Here is a 23,409-nt window from a genome sequence, read left to right on the forward strand (position 1 = left end):
ACACTTATAAGTGCTTTTTAGACGTTTTCCTGCTGCTGTGTTCCTGTGCCCTTGTAGGTCCGGCTGGTGTGGAGCCTCCACGTGGTTTTCCTTTGTTCAAGGAGATATCGGAAGAATGACCAGGAAACCTGCCAGTCAGAAACTAGCCCAGCAGACTATATTTGTGGAAGACTACAGAAACATCCAACTATGAAGTACAGGGGAAATCCGTAGTGAACATCCTGAAAATGCGTGAAGTAAAGTAGTCATAGAAGGCAGATATCCGACGAGATAAGGAAGCGGCCAAAGTAACATACCAGCAATTGGTAAGGTGCAAAAATTTTATATCTTCTATCTAGTGGAAATGATTAGGAAGATTTTATTGTATGTGCTACGAGAGACTCTTAGGACAGTAAAATGATAGATTGAGAGTGAAACAGAATATTGTATGTAAAGTTTATGTGGCAGATAGAATCTAGAAATTACTACTAAATTTGAAAGAGATACAGAAAGTTGTTTCATGAATTAACCTTGAGAGAGAGAATTACTAGAGTTCTTAATTGAGTCTGTTATACATATATTGAATAGGATTGTCAGAGAAAACTGAGAATAGAATTTTGATTCATATTGAGAATGGAATTGATTAACTAGAGTAGCACAACGAGACTAAGTGTATTAAATGTTATTAAATATGTTTCTCAGATTGAGATTTATAGAAAAGATAAAGTAATTATATATACGAGTGCTAATTCTCTATCCAGCTTTGATTGACTCAGTGTTATAACGTGTATTATATGTATTTTTCTTAAAATTAAAATGTTTTGTTTAAATATAAATGTTGTATTGCCTGAACTTAGAACCTATTGCACTTGCTCATAAAATTTAGCAAACCTCAAATGGTGGGAAAATAGATAATATTGGGTCATGACTGCAAGTTGGAAAAATATAGTTGATAAAAGTGAATGCTGACTGTATTCTAACTCCTTGGTCATACAAGTTTAGTATAATCTAGGATTCAGGGTGGCGCAGTGAAAATAAATAAATTTCTCTGAATTTGAATAAGGAGTTAGAACCAGTGCTGAGACAAAGAAATAGGCATCTGCCATTTGCATTTTCTTTGTCTCACAAACCAACAGCTTCATTCTTGTCAGTGATTTGGCCTGAGTTGAATTAAGTGAGATAGAAGTTTAAAGTAGATGGTATTAAACAAGAAATAAGAAAAGAATAAATAGGAATTATTGAGAGAAAGATAGAATAGAGTGATATATAAATATAAGAGATAAAAGAGGGCCCAAAACATAGGAGAGTCGACACAACACAATGCATTCCACTCTTCATGTAAAGAACTTGCTTCTTGCCCCCATCCTCCTTATACAGCTTCCAGGGATATCCTCTTGTTTTACTACCCTTGTATATGCATCTGCATATCCAGTAAATTCATCACCTTGTTTAATAGTGAAGGTAAAGTGTAAAATCATCCCTGAAAACAGTACAAAAGTCATATGAGTAAGGAAGTGAAAAGGAGATTTTTTGCATGATGGGTGGTAAATGAATGGAACGTGTTGCCATAGTGGGTAGTGCCCCAAAACTGAATGTCTCAAAAGCAAGGTATGATACTTATTGTGCACGTGAGTGTCTGACCCACCACAGTGAGTCTTCTCATTCCATGAAAGCAACACTAATGCTAAAATTGTGCTCAAATAGCTTAGATGTTTTACTTATTCTACAGGTTTCCAATGCAGGAAGTAGCTGATGTTTTCGGTGTTTCTACCTATTTTCACAGTATCTTTTTATTGCTGATTTTTATGCCAAATTAATAATAGCAGTCATTTTAGTTAAGGAATCTTGCCAAGATTTAATGAATTTATTTAAGAGTATAACATAATAAATTTAGTTTAATCCTTTATCCAAGTGTATGCAAACAAAGTTTGCACCTGAAAGTATCTTCAGGACTGGGGTAAGGTGGTACAACACCGGGCAACTCGTTGCAAAGGTGGAGCAAGCTAACATCACTCCTATCTCAGTATCTCCCATAATGCAAAACACATCTCCTTGTGGATATGTATATAATGTTATGCATTAAGGGAAGGGCCACTACCCAGACTAGTTTTGACCTTTATTGAGGTCTCTTCAGTGGGAGCCAGGCCCTCAATAAAGGTCGAAACTAGTCTGGGTAGTGGCCCTTCCCTTAATGCATAACATTATATACATATCCGCAAGGAGATGTGTTTTGCATTGTGGGAGATACTGAGATAGGAGTGATGTTATCTTGCTCCACCTTTGCAACGAGTTGCCCGGCGTTGTACCACCTTACCCCAGTCCTGAAGATACTTTCAGGCGCAAACTTTGTTTGCTCACACTTGGATAAAGGATTAAACTAAATTTATTATAGTCTAACCAAGTGAAAAATAAACTTTAAGAGTATAACATCAACTGCATAAAGTAAAAAACTGAGATTAATATCAAACAACAAATAACACGATAACCACAGTAATTAATGTGCGATTTGTTGTTTATAGTTATACCACAGTTATGTCTTTTATAGATGAGATTAATATCTCCAATTTTGATATTAGATTCAATATCATACAAGGGCACAAGGTTTGATAGCCTTTGGCAAGAAATATCTGATTTGACAAAAGCATATATTCCTTCCTTTTTATAGAATGCATCATGCAAAGTGTAGTTTGAAAAACTGAAGTGGAATGTAAGCAATGCAAAATGCCAACTGCTGTTGGGTTAGGAAAAGCAGATCAGGTATGATGACTATAACTGGTAGCAATGCCTCAGATGTTGATGCAAGTATTTTTTATGGGATGAAGTTTTGGTGTAATTTTGGCTTTTGGGGGTATGTTTTTATTATTTTTTGTTGTATTTTTCATATTTGTATGATTTTTTAAAATTTCTGGAGTGATTTTTTTTTCACAGGGATGTTTAGCATTATTATTATTATTAAAGTAGCCTCCGTTGCTTCAGTAGAATCATCTTGGGAACATGCACTTAAGTAGCAACATGTCTATCATACAGAACAATGAAATCGTTTACACTCTGCACATCCAGAACAAATTCTGGCAATGGGTTTCACTCACCCACCACTACAGCTGATATCTAGAAACTTCAACTTTCATTCATTTTAAAACTTATTTTACATATTTTTCTTTATTGAAAAGACATTCGTTTCATGTTTTCAATTATTTTTTATTTTTTACCTGCATGAAATTAAATGAAACAAAATAAACCACTTCTTATTTCAAATCACCTGTGTAACAGTGGTGAATTCTCCATGCTTGCTATGGAGAATTCAAGATCATTAATTGAGAAAGAAGTAATATTTATTTGTTAGTAAATGCATGCATTTAAAAGCATTCCATTTAGGCTTTTATTTTTGTAGACAGAAGACGTCTTAAGCTTGCACAGCAATAATTGAGCTTTGCATTGTGTATCAAAGGCTGATGCTTGCTCGTCTAGTCAAAGCTACCTTGGCTTGCTCGGTTGTAGGAGTTTCCAGATCCTCGCAGCAGCACTGTGATTTCATATGTGCGCATAGCCATTTCACGTTGTATCACTCTGTTGCTTAAACACAGACCATACGCAATTAAAGTAGTCTAGCCAGTGAGCTTCAGCCAGCCTTTACAAGTGTCCGTGTTGCTTGGAAAAATTAAGTTACAACCAGCTTTTTATTACGATGTTATTGATCAGTTCATAAAGAAGAACCGTGGGGTAGAATTTGTATTCAATTAGCTAAATTGAAAAAGATAGAATATCATTTGTAAAATAAATAGAGGGAAATAGTGCCAGTGATTTTGAGGCAGTATGGTGTGAGATGGAGGTGAATGGAATCAAATACTTGGTGGGATGTTGTTCAAAACCAGGTAATGTGGATGGTGGTGATAATGAAATGTACAATCAAATCAGCCTAGTAAATAAGAAATGGGTGATCATTATGGATGATTTTAATTATGGCAATATAGACTGAAATGATCAGATAGCAACTGGAAGTAAAGAAAATGAGTTTCTTGAGTTTTTGAGGGATAACTACCTCAGACAGTATGTAACAGAGGGCACACGAGGATTGAGGGTCTTGGATTTGGTCATCTCATCAGAGGATGTAATTGTAAATGAGATGTTAAATCATCCACCAATTGGTGAGAGCGACCATGAGGTGATTACCTGGGTGGTTGCCAGCAGTGTGAAGACCTCTGTGAGAAAAGGGTATATGTGGAACTACAAGGGGGTGATTATGAAGAGCTCAGGAGACAGCTTGAGGGTGTAGCATGGAATGAGGAGTTAGCTGGAAAAGAGATCAATGCAGCTTGGGGGATTTTCAAAAACTGTTTAGTAAATGCAATGTCTAAATGTATTCTAAGGGTGAGAAGATTAAATAAGGTGGGTGTGAGATGGATGAATAAAGAGATTAAGCATGCGATACAGAGAAAAAGGGCATTGTGGAGGCAGCATAAGAGAATTGGATATAACCAATTCCATGAGGTCTATAAAGACCAAGCAAGGAGGGTGACTTGGTTGGTGAGGGTAGCTAAAGAGAGTTATGAACAGCAGTTGGAGGGCAAGATTGTGCCACTTCATAAAGGAGGTGATCGAACTCAAGCATCAAACTATAGGCCTATCTGTGTGTCAGGTGTTGTTCATTAAGTTGTTGGAGAAGCTTGTGAGAACTAGAATCCAGAGTTGGGTTGAAAACAATGGTATTATCTTTGATGGACAGAGTGGATTTGCTAAAGGGAGATCATGTTTTAGTAATCTACTTACTTATTACAATAAAGTGACTGCTTCCTTGGACAGAGGAAAAGGATACACAGCAATATACTTGGATTTCGCAAAGGCTTTTTTTGATAGAGTACCTCATGATAGGTTGACAGTCCAACTAGAGCAGATGGGGTTTGGATATTAGATTGGTGCATTGGATTGGAGACTGGCTATCTGATTATCAACAAGTTGTTGATATCTCAGATAGCCTAGATATCAACAAGTTGTGTATGGGGGAGTGATATCCAGGAAAAGGAAAGTCACTAGTGGAGTGCCTCAGGGGTCTGTTTTAGGTCCATTGCTGTTTAACTTGTATATTAATGATACAGGTGAAGATTTGGATGGAGATATTCAGTTGTTTGCAGATGATGCAAAGTTGGGACGAACCATGAAGTGTAGTGAAGATGTTGTGGCCTTACAGGAAGACTTGAATAGATTGAGTGATTGGGCACGGAAATGGGGATATGAGTTCAATGTTGCAAAATATAAGGTTTTAAAATTTGGAAAACAAAGATGGGATGCAGAATTTATGCTTGGTGAGAATATATTGTTGGAGGTAGAGGAAATAAGAAATCTGGGGGTGATAGTGGATAAGGATCTAAAATTTAGGGGACACATCGCCAAAATTGTGAAGACAACATAAAGGCTTCTGGGAATGATGCAGAGGACACTGACGTGTAGAAGTAGGGAGATTGTTGTTCCATTGTATAAGGCTTTGATTAGGCCACACATGGACTTTTGTGCCCAGATTTGGTCACCGGGTTTTCAGAAGGATGACGAGATGTTGGAAAGGGTCCAAAGGAGACTGACTAAGGTAGTTTCTGACCTCTGGAATGTCGAGTATGAGGAAAGATTGAGAAGATGTAATTTGCAGTCTGGTGGACAGGAGGAAGAGGGGAGATATGATAGAGACCTACAAGTTGGTAAGGGTTGTTATAGGATCAATACTGGAGAAGTTTTACAGAGAATAGTGGGAGATCAGAGAAGAACCAGAGGTCATCCCTGGAAACTGTATAAAGAGGGTGTGAGTAGGGGAGTGAGATGCAGGTTTTTTTCGTGCAGAGTTGTGAATGATTGGAATGCCTTGCCTGAGAATGTGGTGTCTGCAAAGCATCTGAATGTGTTTAAAACACGGTATGATGAGCTGTGTGAGTGTGTGTGTGATAAAAGGACCTCCTAGATGAGTCTTTGACTCCATGAAGTCTTGGGGTGGTAATAATAATAATAATAATAATGTTGCATTTGTATGATTAAATGTACATAAATTTCTAAATATATAGTTTTAAATGGTCAGTAATTCATTAATCCGCTAATCAGATTTCAATCACACCTCTCACTCCCTGAATGATAACAAGAGCAAGCATGAATTTCAAGACCAGCATTCGTCCCTGCTGTATAACAAGGGTAGCAAAAATGTAGTATGAGCAGCCAGCAGTTTACAAATGACACTAAAAAGAAATCCTATGATGATTTTTTGATATGTGGCCAGTAGAAGGAAAAACGGGGGGGGATGACGTCGGTCAGTGATAATGGGAAAATGATAAACACTGAAGAGGATATAGTTGAGGTGTTAAATGAGCAGTTCATTAAAATATTTCATCTTTGTGTAACATAATGCAGAACTTGAGAGCAATGGGAATCAGAGAGGAACCACTGATGGTGAGCGAGCAGGAGATAAATGAGGAATTGACTAACTTGATGTCAACAATGCCATGGGACCTGATGGTATATCACCACATCTTGATGCAATGTTCCAGGGAGTTAACAACATCTTTTACATTTTTAACACAAATCTTAAATTAGATCAGGTCCCAAAGGAATGAAAATATGGCAAAATTGTTCCATTTCATACAGGAGGTGATAAGAAAAAGGCTTTAATTACAGGTGCCAATCTGCTTGTCTGGAGTTGTGGTTAAGGTGTTGGAGAAGGTAGTGAGAAAAAGGATTCAGAACTGAATGGATTATGATTACCACATAACAAATTAGTAGTTAAGCTGGAACAGATGAAGTTGAATAGTAGATTAATGCGTTGGATTGGAGAGCTGTCTGATATCCCAGAAGACAAAAGTCACCAGTGGTGTACCCCAGAGGTCTGTTTTGGGGTCATTATTGTTTAATTTGTATGTAAATGACATTGGAAAGGGCTTCAATAGTGATATGTAGTTGTTTGTAGATGATGCAAAGTTGGGAAGAGTTATGAGAAGTAGAACAAATGTTGTAGCTTTGTAAGAGGACCTAAGTAGACTGTGTGAATGGGAGAGTGTGTTGGGGATGTTAGTTTATGTTACAAAGTGTAAGGTTTGAAAATTTGGGAAGCAAAGATGGGATGCAGCATATAAAACTGGTAGGGATATTTTGGAAGAGGTGAAGGAGACAAAGGATTTGGGAAGTTGTGGTGGATAGAGACTTGAAATTTTGTGGATATTTTGCTAAAATTGTGAGGATGAACAGCAGATTATGGGCATGATGCGGAGAACACTGGCATGTAGAAGTAAGGATGTTTTGATTCCATTGTACAAGACTTTGATCAGGCTGCATATGGATTACTGCACACAGATTTGGCCGCCAGGTTTTCAAAAGGATGATGAGTTGTTGGAGAGAATCCAGAGATGATTATTAAGTTGGTTTCTGGTCTATGGAATGTAGAATATAAAGTCTGATTGAGAGAATGCAAATTACAGAGCCTAATGGATAGAAGGAAGAGGGGTGAGACATGATCGAGACATATAAGTTGGTAAGGGGTAATCACCAGATTAGCATGGATGAGAGGAAAAATTTTCATAGAATATCTGGAGAAAGGGGGGGGGGGAGAATGAGAGGCTATCCCTATAAGCTGTATAATGTGGGTGTAGGCAAGGTGGATGAGGAGTAGATTTTTTGCATGGAGAGTTGTGAGTGATTGGAATGCAATGTCTGAGAGCTGTACATGTGAGTGGGACCTCCCACAACGAGTCACTTGACTCCATTGAGGTCTGTTGATAATGATAATAATAAATATCCTGTGTCAATCAGTAATAACATAAGTTAATGAGCTTTTGTGTCTTTTCTCCATGTAAATTTAAGTTCATCTTTATGTTAGAACATGGTATTAGTATTATCTAGTCCACATCCTTAACAGAAATCCAGCAGGTACTTATTTAGCTACACTCATCTTCAAATTTTTCCCAAAGCTATCTATATGTCTAGTATTCATTTCATACTTAGCTGGTTAGACAGACAAGGACCACTTTATTCCTCCCCCCCCACCTTTCTGTAATGATTTGAAAAATTTCTTCGCTTCTTCCTTAGTAAAACCTTCTGTGATACAATAGGCAGTCTCATTTTTCAATTTCCCATTTGAATGTATGCCTGCTTTACTTTATATGAAAGTGCTTGCTATTCAAGTTTATCCTCATGTTTATTATTATTATTATTATACAAACACCTCCTGGAGTCAAGACTCATTGAGGAAGGCAACAATAAGCTGCAGTCTAACAGAGATAATGTGTATCACATCCTCATCTTACTGGTTCAATGTCTGTGCACTTATCAACTTATTCAGCAAAGCATTCCCCCTCACCTACCACTCCATGCAAACTTGTTTATGCACCACACCTTTATACAATTTCTAAGAATGACCTCTTTTCCCTATTCCCTTGAACCCTTTGAAAAATATCCTGGATATCTATCTATTAAGTTCCTCATAACAATTTATATGTATCCACTCTCCAGCCAAAAAACTATGGGTTCAAATCCTGCCGTGGGTATGGATGTTTGTGATTGTCTTTGGAAATGCTAGTGGTGGGTGGGTGGTTAGATGGTGTTGGTGTGGTTGGTGGAGACAGAGAGTTGTAGAGTAGGTGCTCTCCCTCGATGAGTCTTTGGACTCCCTGGAGGTGTCACATAATAATAATAATAAATCATATCACTTTTGTAATATATCCTTTGAACTTCACTTCTCTATCCAGAAATACTACAAAATATTATATATTCTACTTCCTTTCGCTATTTATTTTTGCCCAAACTTAACATCTTGTAGTTATTACTTAGAAGTCATCAGCAAAGTGATATTTTTCTATTAGAATCTGAACCTAAACATGCTTGAATTTATTAAACAATAAAGGTAATAACACTAAGCCCCAGTTGACTTCACATTATCTCACTACAATTCCCCTCTAAACATTACCTGGTAATGTCTGTTGATCAATAAATTTCGTACTGTTTTTCACTAGGTATTCATCAATACCTACTAGCATCACACTCAATATCATTGTCCATTTTTCCCCTCCAGACCTCTTCATCATAATAATAATAATTTAAAAATAAAAAAAAAAGGAATTTGTTGTAATATATCTCCTGAAAATCATGTTGAGCACTGCTCAATGTATGATGATTCCTATCAATGATCCTGATAAAATTCATAATTAACATTTCTATTACTTCTGTCTATAAACTGATAAACTAACTGCTTTATAATTCTCCACTTAAAGTCACAAATTAACTGTGTGTTCTAATCAGAAGTTACTATTTACGATCGTAGATTATATGAATGTCCAAAGAAGTTTCCTTAACCCTGACAAACAGTTCATCCTCTCGCCTTATCAACTGCCGAATGATTTAAAATAAGAATTCCACCGTCCTGTATATATCACAACTTGCCTTACAGGGAGTATATCCTCTTTCAAAGACCGATTATATATCTGCTCGCAAGATAGTTATTAAATTCTCAGCAACCATTGCTTAATCGTTCAAAATTAGAGTGGATGAGCTTTATTTCTTAATACGTTTATATTCTCCTTGCTCCTTCTTTTCTGAACTTCATCCTTCCTGGCAAAACGATGTTATCAGCTAATTATTTCATTTTAACTGATTACAGTGGACACTCAAAAAAAAAGTTGTTATAATTAGCAATCTCCGATATTGCTTTGCAATGCATGAAACGCAAATCTTTCATTCAGTTTTCATCAGATAAGTTTTGTATGCTTTCAGGTTGATTCAACATTGTGAAAGGGTGTTCATTAGCAGTTTGTAGCTTCTTGGTCAACATAAATAGTTATCCCCGTTTAAATGACTCTGTACATAAAAAACAAGCAAAAATGACTCGGGAGGCTACGAAGAGAAAATAAGTGAAAACCAGCACATCGAGATAATACACTATCACTTCTTAATATTGTGAACCCCCAACCTCACATGTGCGCCTAGCTAGAAAACGTGGAGGTTAGTTGTCCTCATTATTGAAGCGTTTTTTAACTATTTAAACAAACAAAAAAAAATTTCACGTGGTGAGAGTGCAAAAAAAAATCATAATATTATACCGAATTGGCGAGAGGATAAAACTTACGATCTATGCATTCTGACAGGCAACGAATAGTGATAAACGATTTTAATCGCCAACTACAAACTAACTTTCCTATACGTAACATTATTACGACGCACACAGCATCAGTGGCGAATTGCCTTCACTAGCACGTGGCGTACGTGTAACGTTTTTTGTTGTTGTTGTTTTGTTTTGATATTAAGTGCGGCGTTAAGTTTTGAATTCGTTATGTCTTTTCTTTTTTAATATTGATATCTAGCAAGAAAAATATAAAAGAATGAGAAGAAAGAAATAAAGTTACATCAGTAGAAGAAAAGCTAAATAAAATAAATAAGAGCTAAATAAGGACCTTTGTAGCATAACTAAACGAATGAGGTGATATTGCTCTTATATCTTTGTGATAAGAGGGATCTTTAAATGGAAATGTCATCCTGAAGGAGTTGGCCGATCTCGTGCAAATATAGTATTGTTTATTCTCCCGGAAACGGGGTTTTAATCCATCATACAAACAAATCGGCGAACAGGCGCAAATTACAGATGAATACCGTTAATAGAGGCGGATGGCGATGTGAATATATGTGTAGTGACACTGCGTTTTTGGAACACAGACAGGATATTGTTAATTACAGTACCTCCTACTATTTATTTATTTCGTATGATGATAAGATGATACTCCCCGTAAAAGAGGCCGTAAGCCTCTTTTACGGGGTGGTTCGGCACCATCTCATCCCCCCCCTTTTAACCGGACTCAGGAGAATTCTTAAGTTTGTATGTTCTGGGGGACGAAAAACCCGAGTTTCTGGGTGAAAAAAACCCTACCTTCTTTAGCAGAAAGAGACCAGATAAATGTTCCTTTTGTCACGTACGGAAATCGAACCCAGGCCTTTCTGCCCAAAGGGCTTTTATCTATAGCGCTGAGCTAGAGGATCTTACCTCCTGCTACGAATACTTGCAAGTATCACGTAATAATAATAATAATAATTTTTTTAAAAATCAGCTAACACTTTTTCATTCCCGTATCTATAGGGAGTAGGCGAGGCTGTTTTTAGGCCTATCTAACTTTTGGAGACCGAGTGGGTACCCATATAAAATATACCCAATATGTACCCATATATACAATATATAAATAATTAAGCACTAAAAAGAAGACAAAGTGATTTCTAAAAGATACTCAAGTCATCATTTCAGCGCTCACTAATGAACGGTAAAAAATTAAAACCAGACGCCCTAGAGATAATAGCCTGGAATGCAAACGGCTTAAGAAATAAGATCCTAGAACTCCAAAATTTTGCCCACAGACATCGGCCAGATCTTCTACTAATAAATGAAACGCATCTGAGACCAGCAGACAATCCCAAAATCTATGGATATCAGTCGTATAGAACTGACAGATCAACCCACAGAGGTGGAGGCACGGCAATTTTCATCAAAAATTTTATCTCTCATCACTCCATAAACATTCCTACTACCTCCAATCTTGAGATCACTGGCATCGAGATTCTCACGAGCTCAGTAGGTAAATTAAAAATTTTTGCAGCATACCATCCACCACAAAAAGCACTACTACCTTCTGATTTGAACGCCATATTTGACACTGGAGAGCCTACCATTGTGGCAGGATTTAAATGCCAAGAATTCTACCTGGAATAGCCACTCCACTAACAAAAATGGACAGATACTACAGAACTATGCTGATTTCAACAACCTTCACGTAATAGGCCCTGCTGATCCCACCCATCACAACACTGGTAGGGCCGATGTATTGGACATAGCCATACTGCAGCACATCAGACTCCAATACAATTTAATAACAATCAATGATTTATCATCAGATCATAATCCAATACGGTTAAAATTAGGAAATCTTGAAAAATTATCCCCATCCCCTCACTCATTTATTCCTTGGGAAAGGCTCTCCAAGATGCTCCCGAAATATATTGGACCTGTTCCCATCATTAAATCAAAAGAGGAAATTGACATAGCTGTCAAAAAGCTAACAGAACAGATTACAGCAGCCTGTACAGCAGTTACTACCCCTGCAACCACCCACAAGTCCAACCACCTGCCTGAAGATACTATGAATCTGATTAGGGGAAAAAATGAGGCTAGAAAAATATATCATAACACTAGGGCGCCACAAGATAAACGAATCTTAAATAGGTTAAATTCTGCAGTGAGAGATGCACTCGCAGCTCATAGAACTCAACTCTGGGAAGAAAAACTGACCTCCATCTCCGCTGACAGCCACTCTGTATGGAATCTTATCCGAAAGATCAAGAACAAAAATAAACCTCTTCCCCCTCTGCAAACAGATTCAGGTCTCATCCACACCGATGCTGATAAAGCTGAGGCAATAGCGAATCATCTTGAAAATCAATGCAAACCCGCATATGGTCACCTTGACATTAGTCATATCTACAAGATACACCGTAATGTCAGATATTCACTCAAGTCTGCTCCCACACATTCTACTCAAATCACACCCACCTCACCTGCTGAAATATATGCTATTATTCAGAAATTCAAAAATAAAAAGGCTCCTGGACCCGACGGCATCTCCAACAAAGTAATAAAACTTCTACCTCGCAAAGCTATTGTTCATTTGGCAAACATAATCAACTCCATACTTCACTACAAGTATTTCCCTTCCTACTGGAAATTGGCGTACATTGTTCCAATTCATAAACCTGGAATCTCACTCTGCCACAGAATTACAGACCAATCAGTCTCATCTCTAATCTCGGAAAAATAGCTGAGAAGGTAATTCTTACTAGGCTTCAAGATTCTGTACTCCGGTTAAACATCCTGCCTGAGGAGCAGTTTGGTTTCAGACAGTTGCATAGTACCACACAACAAATACACAGATTGGTGGAACATATCATCACAGGTTTTAACTGGCGCCAATGCACTGGGGCTGTTTTCCTAGACTTAGCCAGTGCATTTGACAAGGTTTGGCATTATGGTTTACTATATAAGCTTATATCATCCGGTATCCCAATCGGAATCATTCAACTCATCAAGACGTACCTCTGCGATAGGCACATGCAAGTGAGACTAAGTGGAGTAGTGTCCTCACAGAAACACATCTTGGCTGGAGTTCCACAAGGGTCCTTACTAGCACCAATCCTATTCTTCTTATACCTGCATGATATACCACACAACCCATTATCTTCAATTAAAGCTCTTTATGCTGATGACACAGCGATATTGGCCAGATCATTAAAGCCTCACTTAGCCATCAAGAAACTGCAAGAAAACCTACTGCAAATAGAGCAATATTTTGCCAAATGGCGTCTCCAGGTGAATCCTCAGAAGAGCGTAGCTGTCTTATTCTCTAGAAGATCAGTGCTTCCCAAAGAAGATATTCTCCTCTTTAACACAAAAATTCAGTGGAAAACAGAGATCAAGTACCTTGGTGTAGTAATGGACAGTAAACTGACTTTCAACTCCCATATCAAGACTCTCTGTGCAAACATATCCAAAACCATAGCCCAGCTCTATCCGCTAATAAACAGAAACAGCAAACTGAGCACCAGAATCAAACTTCTCATATACAAACTGATGGTTCGTCCAATACTCACTTATGCCTCACCGGCCTGGAGCCATACTTCAAACTCAAATATCATTAAATTACAACGCATTCAGAACAAGTGTCTTAGAATGATCCCGGGCGCTCCATGGTTCATCCGAACTGTCCAACTGCACCGCGACACGGAGGTCCCCTATATTTACACCTTCATGCGGACTATAGCAACCAAATTCTTTTCAAAGGCAACTGTGCATCCTAACAGACTGATCCAACTGGCCGCTGACTATGATGCAACGGACTATTCTAAGCACAAAAGACCTAAAGCCATCCTAAACCCCCTCACTGAGGATTAATCTCCTAGCCCAATCAGGGCGAGCAATATAGCTCATAAACTCTTTCTACTCACAGTCTCTGTTAAGATAGCCGGGAATATGAAAAGCTTTTGCTTCACCCGTTAAGCCAGTAATGTTACTAGTTAGTAGTTACTAGAAGACAAAGTTATTAGATTAATAACTTTATTATTAGTTATTATTTATTTCATCTAATAATAAAATATGATTTCATCTGATATTATTACATTAATGTTGTTATTATTATTGCTATGATTATTAACATCAGATCTCCAAGGAGTCAAATGACTTAAAGCGGGAGGTTCACACTCTCACGCAAAAAGATCGTCAAACAGTGCCTTAAATCCATTCACAGTTTCTGCACTCACAACACTCTCAGTCAATGCATTCCACTCAACCATCCTCCATGCAAAGAATCTGCTGTGCACTTATTTACATTATATGGCTTCCAGGGATGGAAAACAAACCCTCACTAACATATCCCTCAATCATGTCTCTTGTTCTTCTTCTGTTCACAAGGTTCTGCGAATTGCACTAGCTCGATCCGTTGTTATGTTCCACATTCCAGATTCGCTGACGTCGTGAATCTTCACTATGTCAGCTCTAAGATATTCTCATCCCCTTGAAAACCAGGAGACCAAATCTGTGTACAGTACCTACCTGACAGCCGGTCAGCTTTCCAACTCACTAGTCTCTTATAAAATCCCATCTGTTTCAGTTTAGTTACCAGCTTGCCATGTGGCAATCTATCTAAGGCATTTGAAAAATCCAGGTATATGAATGTATATGCACCTCCCTTATTGCATTCGTCACGTTGAAGTAATTAAGCAGATTGCAAAAACATGACCTCTTCTTAACAAACCCTTGCTGACCGTCATACAGAATAACACCTTACCATACCGTCATACAGAATAACACCTTACCATAATTACCTGAGACAGCATGTGATGGAAGGGACAAGAGATTCTAGAGTGTTAGATCTGGTCATAAAATCGGAGGACATATCAATAAGTAATTTAGTTACAATGTCTCCACTTGGGGAAAGCGATCATGTGGTCTTGACCTGGGAGATTGAAAGTCGTACTGAATATTCTATTAAGAATGGGTATATATGGAATTACAAGGCTGGTGATTATGGTAAGCTGAGAAGTCAGCTTTCAGCTGTATTATGGCATGAGAAATTCAAGGGGACAGATGTTGATGGTGCGTGGGAGATTCTCAAGGAGTATTTGAAGAAAGTTGTATCAGACTGTATTCCCAGAGTCAGAAGGAGAAATCGAGTAGGAGTAAAATGGATGACTAATACTATTAAACAAGAGTTGCAGATAAAGAAAAGGTTGTGGAAGGCATATAAAGAAAAAGGTGATGAGCGTTCCAATGAGCAATATAAGGTACAGGCAAAGAGAGTAACCTGTATGGTAAGGAAAGCCAAAGCTAATTATGAGAGGAAGCTAGCTGATGAATCCAAAAGAAACCCTAAAGAGTTCTTTCGCTATGTGGCTAGTAAAAGGAAGAATATCCATGGAAAGATTACTTTAAAAAGTGTTGATGGTAAGGAAATTACTGAAGCTAATCAAATAGTTGAGTTGCTTTGTGATCATTTCGCAAAAGTGTACCATCTTCGTAGTGATAGTGCAGTGTCAGATGTGCCATTGACTGATGAGAGTATAGAGATAGATGAAATTGAGGTGTTTAATATATTAAAGAACCTTAATGCTAACACTGCCATTGGGTTAGATGGCATATCGGCCCAGGTGTTACGAGAATGTGCAAGAGAATTAGCAACTCCTCTAACCAGGATGTTTAATTTAAGCCTCAGTTCTGGTAAAGTGCCAATAGAGTGGAAAGAGGGGAAAATAGTTCCATTGCACAAGGGAGGCTCTAAGACTAATGTTGCAAATTATAGACCAATCAATATATCTGGAGTGGTGGTTAAGATTTTGGAGAAATTAGTTAAAATTAGAATTCAGGACTGGGTGGACAGCAATATGATACTTTATAAGGGGCAACATGGTTTTGTGAAGGGTAGGTCTTGCCTAAGTAATTTGCTTACGTTCTATAATAAAGTAACAGTGGAGTTGGATAAAGGAAATCCTTACTCAGTGATACTGCTTGACTTTGCAAAGGCTTTTGACAGGATTCCACATGGAACTCTGTTACATAAATTAGAGCAAATGGGTTTGGATCCGAAGATGGTGATTTGGATTAAAGGATGGCTGGCGGACAGATATCAAAGAGTGGTTTACGGAGGAGCTGAGTCCAGGAAAAGGCAAGTGACTAGTGGTGTACCTCAGGGCTCAGTTCTTGGTCCTCTATTGTTTAATTTGTGCATCAATGATATTGGAAATACCTTGAATGGAAATATCCACTTGTTTGCTGATGATGCAAAATTGGGAAGAGCGATAATCAATTCAAATGATGTGGATATTTTACAGGATGACTTAAATAGGCTGACGCTATGGACTGAGGTAAATGGCTGTCAGTTCAACGTGGCTAAGTGTAAGGTGATGCACTTCGGGAGGATGACATCGCATGCTGTTTACTATATTAACGGAACTGAACTGCAGGAAGTTGATGAGACAAGAGACTTGGGAGTTATTGTGGACAGAGAACTTAAGTTTAAAGGGCATATTGCTAAGATTGCCAAAACATCACATCAAATTACATGGTTGTTGAGGAACACACTAACAAGCAGGGATAGGGAAGTTATTGTTCCACTCTATAAGGCATTAATAAGGCCGCATTTGGACTATTGTGCACAGATCTGGTCACCAGGATTTCTTGGTGATGCGGAAGTGGTAGAGAGGATTCAGAGGCGGGTTACAAAGATTGTTGCAGGTCTGTGGGATGTTCCCTATGAGGATAGATTGATGATCTGTGGGCTCCAAAAACTAGCTGATAGACGTAGGAGAGGAGATATGATAGAGGTATTTAAATTGTTAAAGGGATTTTACAGGATTGATACTGATGATATTCTTAAGACCAATGCAGGATGTGAGAGAACGAGGGGCCATCCCTGGAGATTGTGTAAGAGTGTGGTTAACAAGGGTGTTAGGACTAGATTTTTTACTTGGAGGGTTGTGAATGGGTGGAATGCTTTGCCAGAACTGGTTGTGAATGCTTCAACTGTGAATGAATTTAAGGAGAGGTATGACAGGTATTGTGTAAATAATGGTTAGTGTGTCAATGTCGGGTCTCCCGCGATGAGTCTTTTGACTCCATGGAGACACCGTTAAAATAATAATAATAATAATAATAATAATAATAATAATAATAATAATAATAATAATAATAATAATAATACCTCCAGATACATAGGCTGGCTTAAAAGTTGTAGCCTAAATTTGAAGGGGACCAATTTAACCCTCTTTCTGTTACTCTTGGACTCCCCCTATTGCAAGAATACTGTTGATAAACGAGTGTGCCAAAGATTCCGCTAATTCCCTGACGCATTCTTTCATGATGTACTGTCAAATTCCAATGCCTTATGAACATAGCAATTTTACTTAATTCGTCACATATCTCCTGCGCATTCACCATCACTTCCGCCTCAACCACACCCTCTGCACTCGAGCTTCTCATGAAGTAGCATTCATGAGAATGAAATATCATGAGAATCTGCTCACTAAATACTTCAACCATATCCACTGTAGCAATTACCAATCTAGTATTTTCATCCGCCCGGGCATTCTTTCTTCTGCTTGCCACATATTGAAAGAACCCAGTACAGTTCATGTGGGTAAACAGTTACAAGAGTAAAGGGGTGGGGGGGGGGGGAACAAAAAAAAAAGATCAAGAGATGAATACCCATAATCGGTTAATTTTTACACATAATAAAAGTATCTATATACGGATCGCCGGCTTTCATGTGTTTTAATTCTCTCTCTCTCCTTCAGTACAACCAATTAAACATATGAAAATAAAAGGTACTTAAGGTGTGAAAGCAGGCCCTTATTAACTTTTATATGACCTATAAATATCAGTTGATATGAAACAGTGCTGTTCATTAGTGGTATTACTCATTCAATGCAAAAGTAGGCATGGACATTTTTCCTCGAAGTGCCTCCGGAAGCTTCAAAAAATTTTCATAATATGATGTGGAATTCGCATTTTCCCTACACTTTTGAAAATAAACCAGCAACACTGGTTTATTTTCCAAAACAAACCAGACCACATAAAATATGCAACACGACAGCAAATCCCAAAAGACCATAAGCATACATTTTCCCGCCGATAGCTAAATAAACGCCATCAACGTTTTTTATCGCCATCTCACCATAAACAGGATACATCTCTATGAATATCCGTTTCAGAATGCCCTTTGTTCTATAACACAGCACGTTGTTCGACAGTTGTACAATCCTCGAGAACAGTCGCCAATTTAGACTGCTATTTTAAGAAACTTTGTTTCTTACAATAGCATTAAGCATTAAGAAACAATAGAGGATTTATTGTAAGAAACTTTGTTTCTTACAATAAATCTTCCTTGGTCCATTAATTGATGCTGAATGGAAACAAGAGACTGGCCAAAAAAAAAGTACTATATATTCCCTATATCACTAGCATTCAAAAATACTGATTGAGCATGCAAGCTTATCTGAAAGAAGGTATAGACAATATAGATATTTCAGTATTAACAAAAGTATCCACAACAATCGAAGAGGCAAACGAGGTGAGGGTATAATAATATTTAGCAAGCATAAATTAGAAGCAATAGAAATAAACTATAAATTAGAATATGTAGAAAATATATGCATCACCTGTACTGACCACATAAATACACAGACCCCTCCACACAGCTATACAGCAGTCGTTCTAACGTGAAAACTGGTAGATTATTCCATCACTGTACTACAGCTGCATACTAAACCAGAAGCCTTAAAACACGCTGAGACTACAGAACAGCATGACATCATCATCATAAACGAAACTATAGTAAACGATGAAATCAGAAAAAGAGACTGGATACTGATAGCATCTTCACACTCTTCTGATAATATATGTACTAACCTTAAACTTACATTTAATAAAATAGATAACAAAGTAATGGCAAAAATAAAAAATATACTCCCAAACTAGGCGTCATCAATGGATAACAAAACATATTAATATATATACAAAAATATGCTGTATGGAAACAACTTAAGAGGTCACCTAACAATACAGTTTCACAAGCTGAATACAAAACAAAACGGAATTACTTAACAACACAGATTAGAACCGAAGAAAAAAAACTATTACAGAAACAAATCAACGACAGCGCAGAGCAAAATAAAGGAAACCTGCCTCCTGATCGATAAAATGCTAGACAAAACACACGCACGCACGCACGCACACACACACACACACACACACACACACACACACACACACACACACACACACACACACACACACACACACACACACACACACACACACACACACACACACACACACACACACACACACACACACAATCCCTCAAACACTTAGCAAACAACTTTAATCAGCATTTCGTAAATTCTGTCCAAAAACTGCAGGAAACTTTCTTCCTTCACACAAAAAGAAATATTCTCCACTAGTGCAATAGGCAATCCGGTCAATTGGGCTTCCCTTCCCCCACAGAAACAAAAAAGAACTTGCTGATGCAATTGAACATATTAGTCCTAACAAACGACCAGATATAGGCGGAATCAGACCAAAACATAAAAAGACACTCAACTAATCTACGTCCTTCTATACTAAAACACTTAAATAAAATCTTAGAAACGGAGCAGATACCTGAAACAGTGCATTAATCACTCCCAAACATAAACATGGAAAAAGAAACATTGTAAGTAACGCGCCACATTATCAGTAACCAATCAAGTTATGGAGCACATTGTGCATCGCAAACCCTCCACATGCATAGAAAAATTCCTCATCATCCCAAAAATACAATTTGATTTCAAAAGAATGATGGAACAGCAACACTTCTGGAAAATTTCACAGACCTAATAAACACTGAGTTAGATAAAGGAAGAATAGTATTAGTTGTCTTTGTTGACCTAACAAAAGCGTTTGACACAATAACACACAAACTCTTGTTGAACAGACCAACACATATCGATATCGGAAGTCGTTTATTCCAGTGGTTCAAATCATAGATGGAAAACAGAAAGTGCATCACACGTATAGGGTCAGTGAACAGCAAAGAGCTACCGGTAACCGAGGGATCACCACAAGGAGATGTTCGTTCTCTCTTTCTGTTTATCTTATACACACAAGATATTAGCCAACTTCCCCTAAAAAGTAATATCTTCCAATAAGTAGACGACACGGCCAGTTATCCATTCACAACAAATCAAACGCAGCTTACACAAATATGCAACATGACATCAATCAAATCACTAACCGGCTAACTGAAAACGACATATATATAAGCCCTGAAAAAACAAATCTAATAATATTCAAAAAACACTCATACCTAACCGAGAGAAACTAAATATCTCACAATCCAAGATTCATTCTCCTATACACAAAGAACTGTTTCTAAAACTACAACCATCACACATGTGAAAACAACATGTTATCTCGGACAGCACTTCGATGCAGATCAAAATTGGAATAGCCATACAACTTGTATACACTACAAATTCAGGATAATAGAAAGCAAACTATATCGATTAAAAGACATTGCTAAGACATAAATAAAAATTATTAATCTATACAGCATTATCTGTGGAAGCGAGTACTCACTTCTACACGTCAACCAGAAAAAATGCGTTCATTATATTTATACATATATAGATAATACGAGGGTAGTCTGAAAGGTTCTCGGCCTAGCAATGAAAAAACGAATTTTTAATTTAAAAATTATTTTTATTTTTTAACAAAATATCCCTTAAGACTAATACATTTATTCGAGCGATGCTCCAGCGCCATTATCCCGTCCGTGTAGTGGTTCTCAGTAAGATCTACAAAATACCTCTCTACAGCTGTAGATTCGAAGAAAAACGTTAAACAACGAGGAAGAACTAGAAATCAGAGGGAGCCAAAATCTGGGGAATAGGGTGGATGTTTCAACAATTTATAGTGCAGATCCCTTAATTTTCCCATTGCCAAAACACCTTTGTGGGCAGATGCATTGTCCTAATGAAATATGATTTTTTTTCTTCTGCAAACCAGGTCTATTCTCACGAATTTTTTCGTCTAGTCTGGTTAAAAGATCGGAATAATATTCTCTGGTTATTGTTTTACCATTTTCAATATAATTAATAAACAAAATGCCTTTAGGATCACAAAACACCGACACCATGACCTTTCCTGCTGATGGAACCGACTTTGTCTTTTTTGGCGCTGAGCAACCGACTTCTGTCCAGGGACACGGTCAACTGGGCGATTGTCAAGTGGCGATGGCCAAGTGGGGCCGGCCATCTGGGCGATAAAATAATAGATCAAATATGCAATGCTATTCTATTGATCTACTACCTGGTAAATTTAAATACGTTTTTTGAGAAACGAGTTAAAAGAACGGTATAAACATAAAATTTGAAAAAAACTCGCATATAATTAAGTTTATTTTTATTGTGTAGCATTACGAAATGTATAGAAGTTATATTGAATTTCCCATGCAAAAAATGAGTCAGCTAGTTAATACATAATTTAGTTTATATCATAATGAGAATATTAATTTTTGGTCGTGAAAGTCATGAATGTGGAGCCAAAGCATGCATGAATGAATTATTTGTGAATGGTAAATTTTTACTTTCTCCCATCTTTTTGCTCAAATTTTTGTTATTTTGGCTAGAAAGGATGGAGGTCCTGTTTTCTCTGTTTTATATTGTTTACAACCTAATAAGAATCTTGAAACATGCACAAAATTATTTATATGGTACATGAAATGTGGCCATTACTAGATCCCGAAAATATAAATGTTGATTATGAAATTGCCATTCATCAAGCTTTACGTATACTATTTCCGCAAGCTAACATAAATGGTTACTTTTTCATCTCGTAAAAAATCTTCGTAAGCATTTAGCTTCATGCAAACTTTTAACAAGATACAATTCTGCTGCGGAATTCGCTTTAAATTCAAAAATGATCACTCACTTGCTTTTGTTCCAGAACAAGATATAATTTACGCTATTGCTGAACTTGAGAGTCACTTATCCAATGAATTTGAACCAATTTGAGAATGTCTACGAACACACACACACGGGTCGTCTAAGGAATAATAGAAAAATGGTTCCATAATTTTGCGGAAGCCTGTCATCAAAAATTGCAATTGAGCTTTAATAGCAGCACAAGTCAACTAAATTTATGAATTTTATAAATGGATTACAAAAAATCCAAAAAACATATAATGTTGATTATGAAACATCAGTAGTAGATTTTGAACAGCAGCAGAAACGTAGACGTTATGATGAAGTTGACCTTATGATAAAAAATTTGAAAAAAGTTATAAATTACGATAGGGAAAATATAACAGAATATTTACGTGGTATTGCATATAACTAGAATCATCATCATCAAATTCCTGGTATATACCCTCAAAGGGTGTACAGGATATGACATTACCACATGAAAAATTTATATCATTACTAACTTCCTCTATACAATTATCCTCAAAATCAGTCTGTTACCTGTCAAGACTCCCATATTATCAGATTTTATATTTCTGTCTTCTAAGGCACTTTTTATATCAATCTACCTATACTTGATCTTCGTCTGGGTCTTTTTGTTGGCAAGCTGGCAAAGAACACTTGTTTTGCTAATCTTTCCTCTCCCATTCTGTTTACGTGACCTGAGATTAGCTCTGCTAACACATTCCTGAATGCTGACAATTTCAAGTTCTTTCCTAATATCCTCGTTTTTAATATGATATTGCCATTGACGCTATCTGTTCATAACTTAGTGTTTTGGCTAATTTCTCTCTTATTCCACATAAATTTATTCAGTTGGCTACCTACCATACCAGCTTTGTTGATTCTGGTGTCAATTTCCATATTTAAATTACCACCTTCACTAAAAATCGTGCCTAAATAGCTGAAATGTTTCACTTGTTCTATGAGTTCTCCATTCAAAATGCAGTTGATATTGCAATATTTCTGCCTATTTTCATTGTCTTTGTCTTTTTAATGGTGACGTTCATAACATATCTATTACAACAGTTATTTGTTTTAGTTAGGGAATCTTGTAGACTTGCAGCGGATTTGTTTAGAAGTATAACATCGTCCACATAAAGCAAAGAGCTAACGTAAACATCTCAAATTTTGATATCACTTTTAATACCACTTTCCTTCATAATGTGGTCCATGTAAATAATGAATAACAGACGGGATAATGTAAATCTTTGTCTGACAGCAGATTTAACATTAAACCATCTTCCTTTATTTCCTTCAATTCTAACATTGCTGACTAACAACTGAAATAAAGACTAAGTATTGCTTGACATAATGCCCATTGACACCATACAACTGTAGTGTTTTGAATAGCTTCTCTGTTGGCACCTTGTTCATTTGTCTTTT

General features: G+C 37.1%; 1 protein-coding gene across 1 annotated transcript in view; it reads right to left on the bottom strand.

Annotated features, from left to right (window-relative positions):
• Nucleotides 1-10,179, bottom strand: part of LOC150097827 (isobutyryl-CoA dehydrogenase, mitochondrial-like) — a 289,762-nt gene extending 279,583 nt beyond the window's left edge. Inside the window, exon 1 of the mRNA XM_090406597.1 lies at nucleotides 10,064-10,179. Coding sequence (XP_090262723.1) covers nucleotides 10,064-10,145 — 82 coding nt within the window. The 5' untranslated portion in view covers nucleotides 10,146-10,179. The remainder of the gene's footprint in view (nucleotides 1-10,063) is intronic.
• Between the last annotated feature and the right edge of the window lie 13,230 nt (nucleotides 10,180-23,409).

The sequence above is a fragment of the Typopeltis vanoorti genome, chromosome 16 (assembly GCF_054136105.1).
Source record: "Typopeltis vanoorti isolate ZY-2024b chromosome 16, IOZ_Tvanoo_1.0, whole genome shotgun sequence".
In the NCBI taxonomy this organism is placed as follows: domain Eukaryota; kingdom Metazoa; phylum Arthropoda; class Arachnida; order Uropygi; family Thelyphonidae; genus Typopeltis; species Typopeltis vanoorti.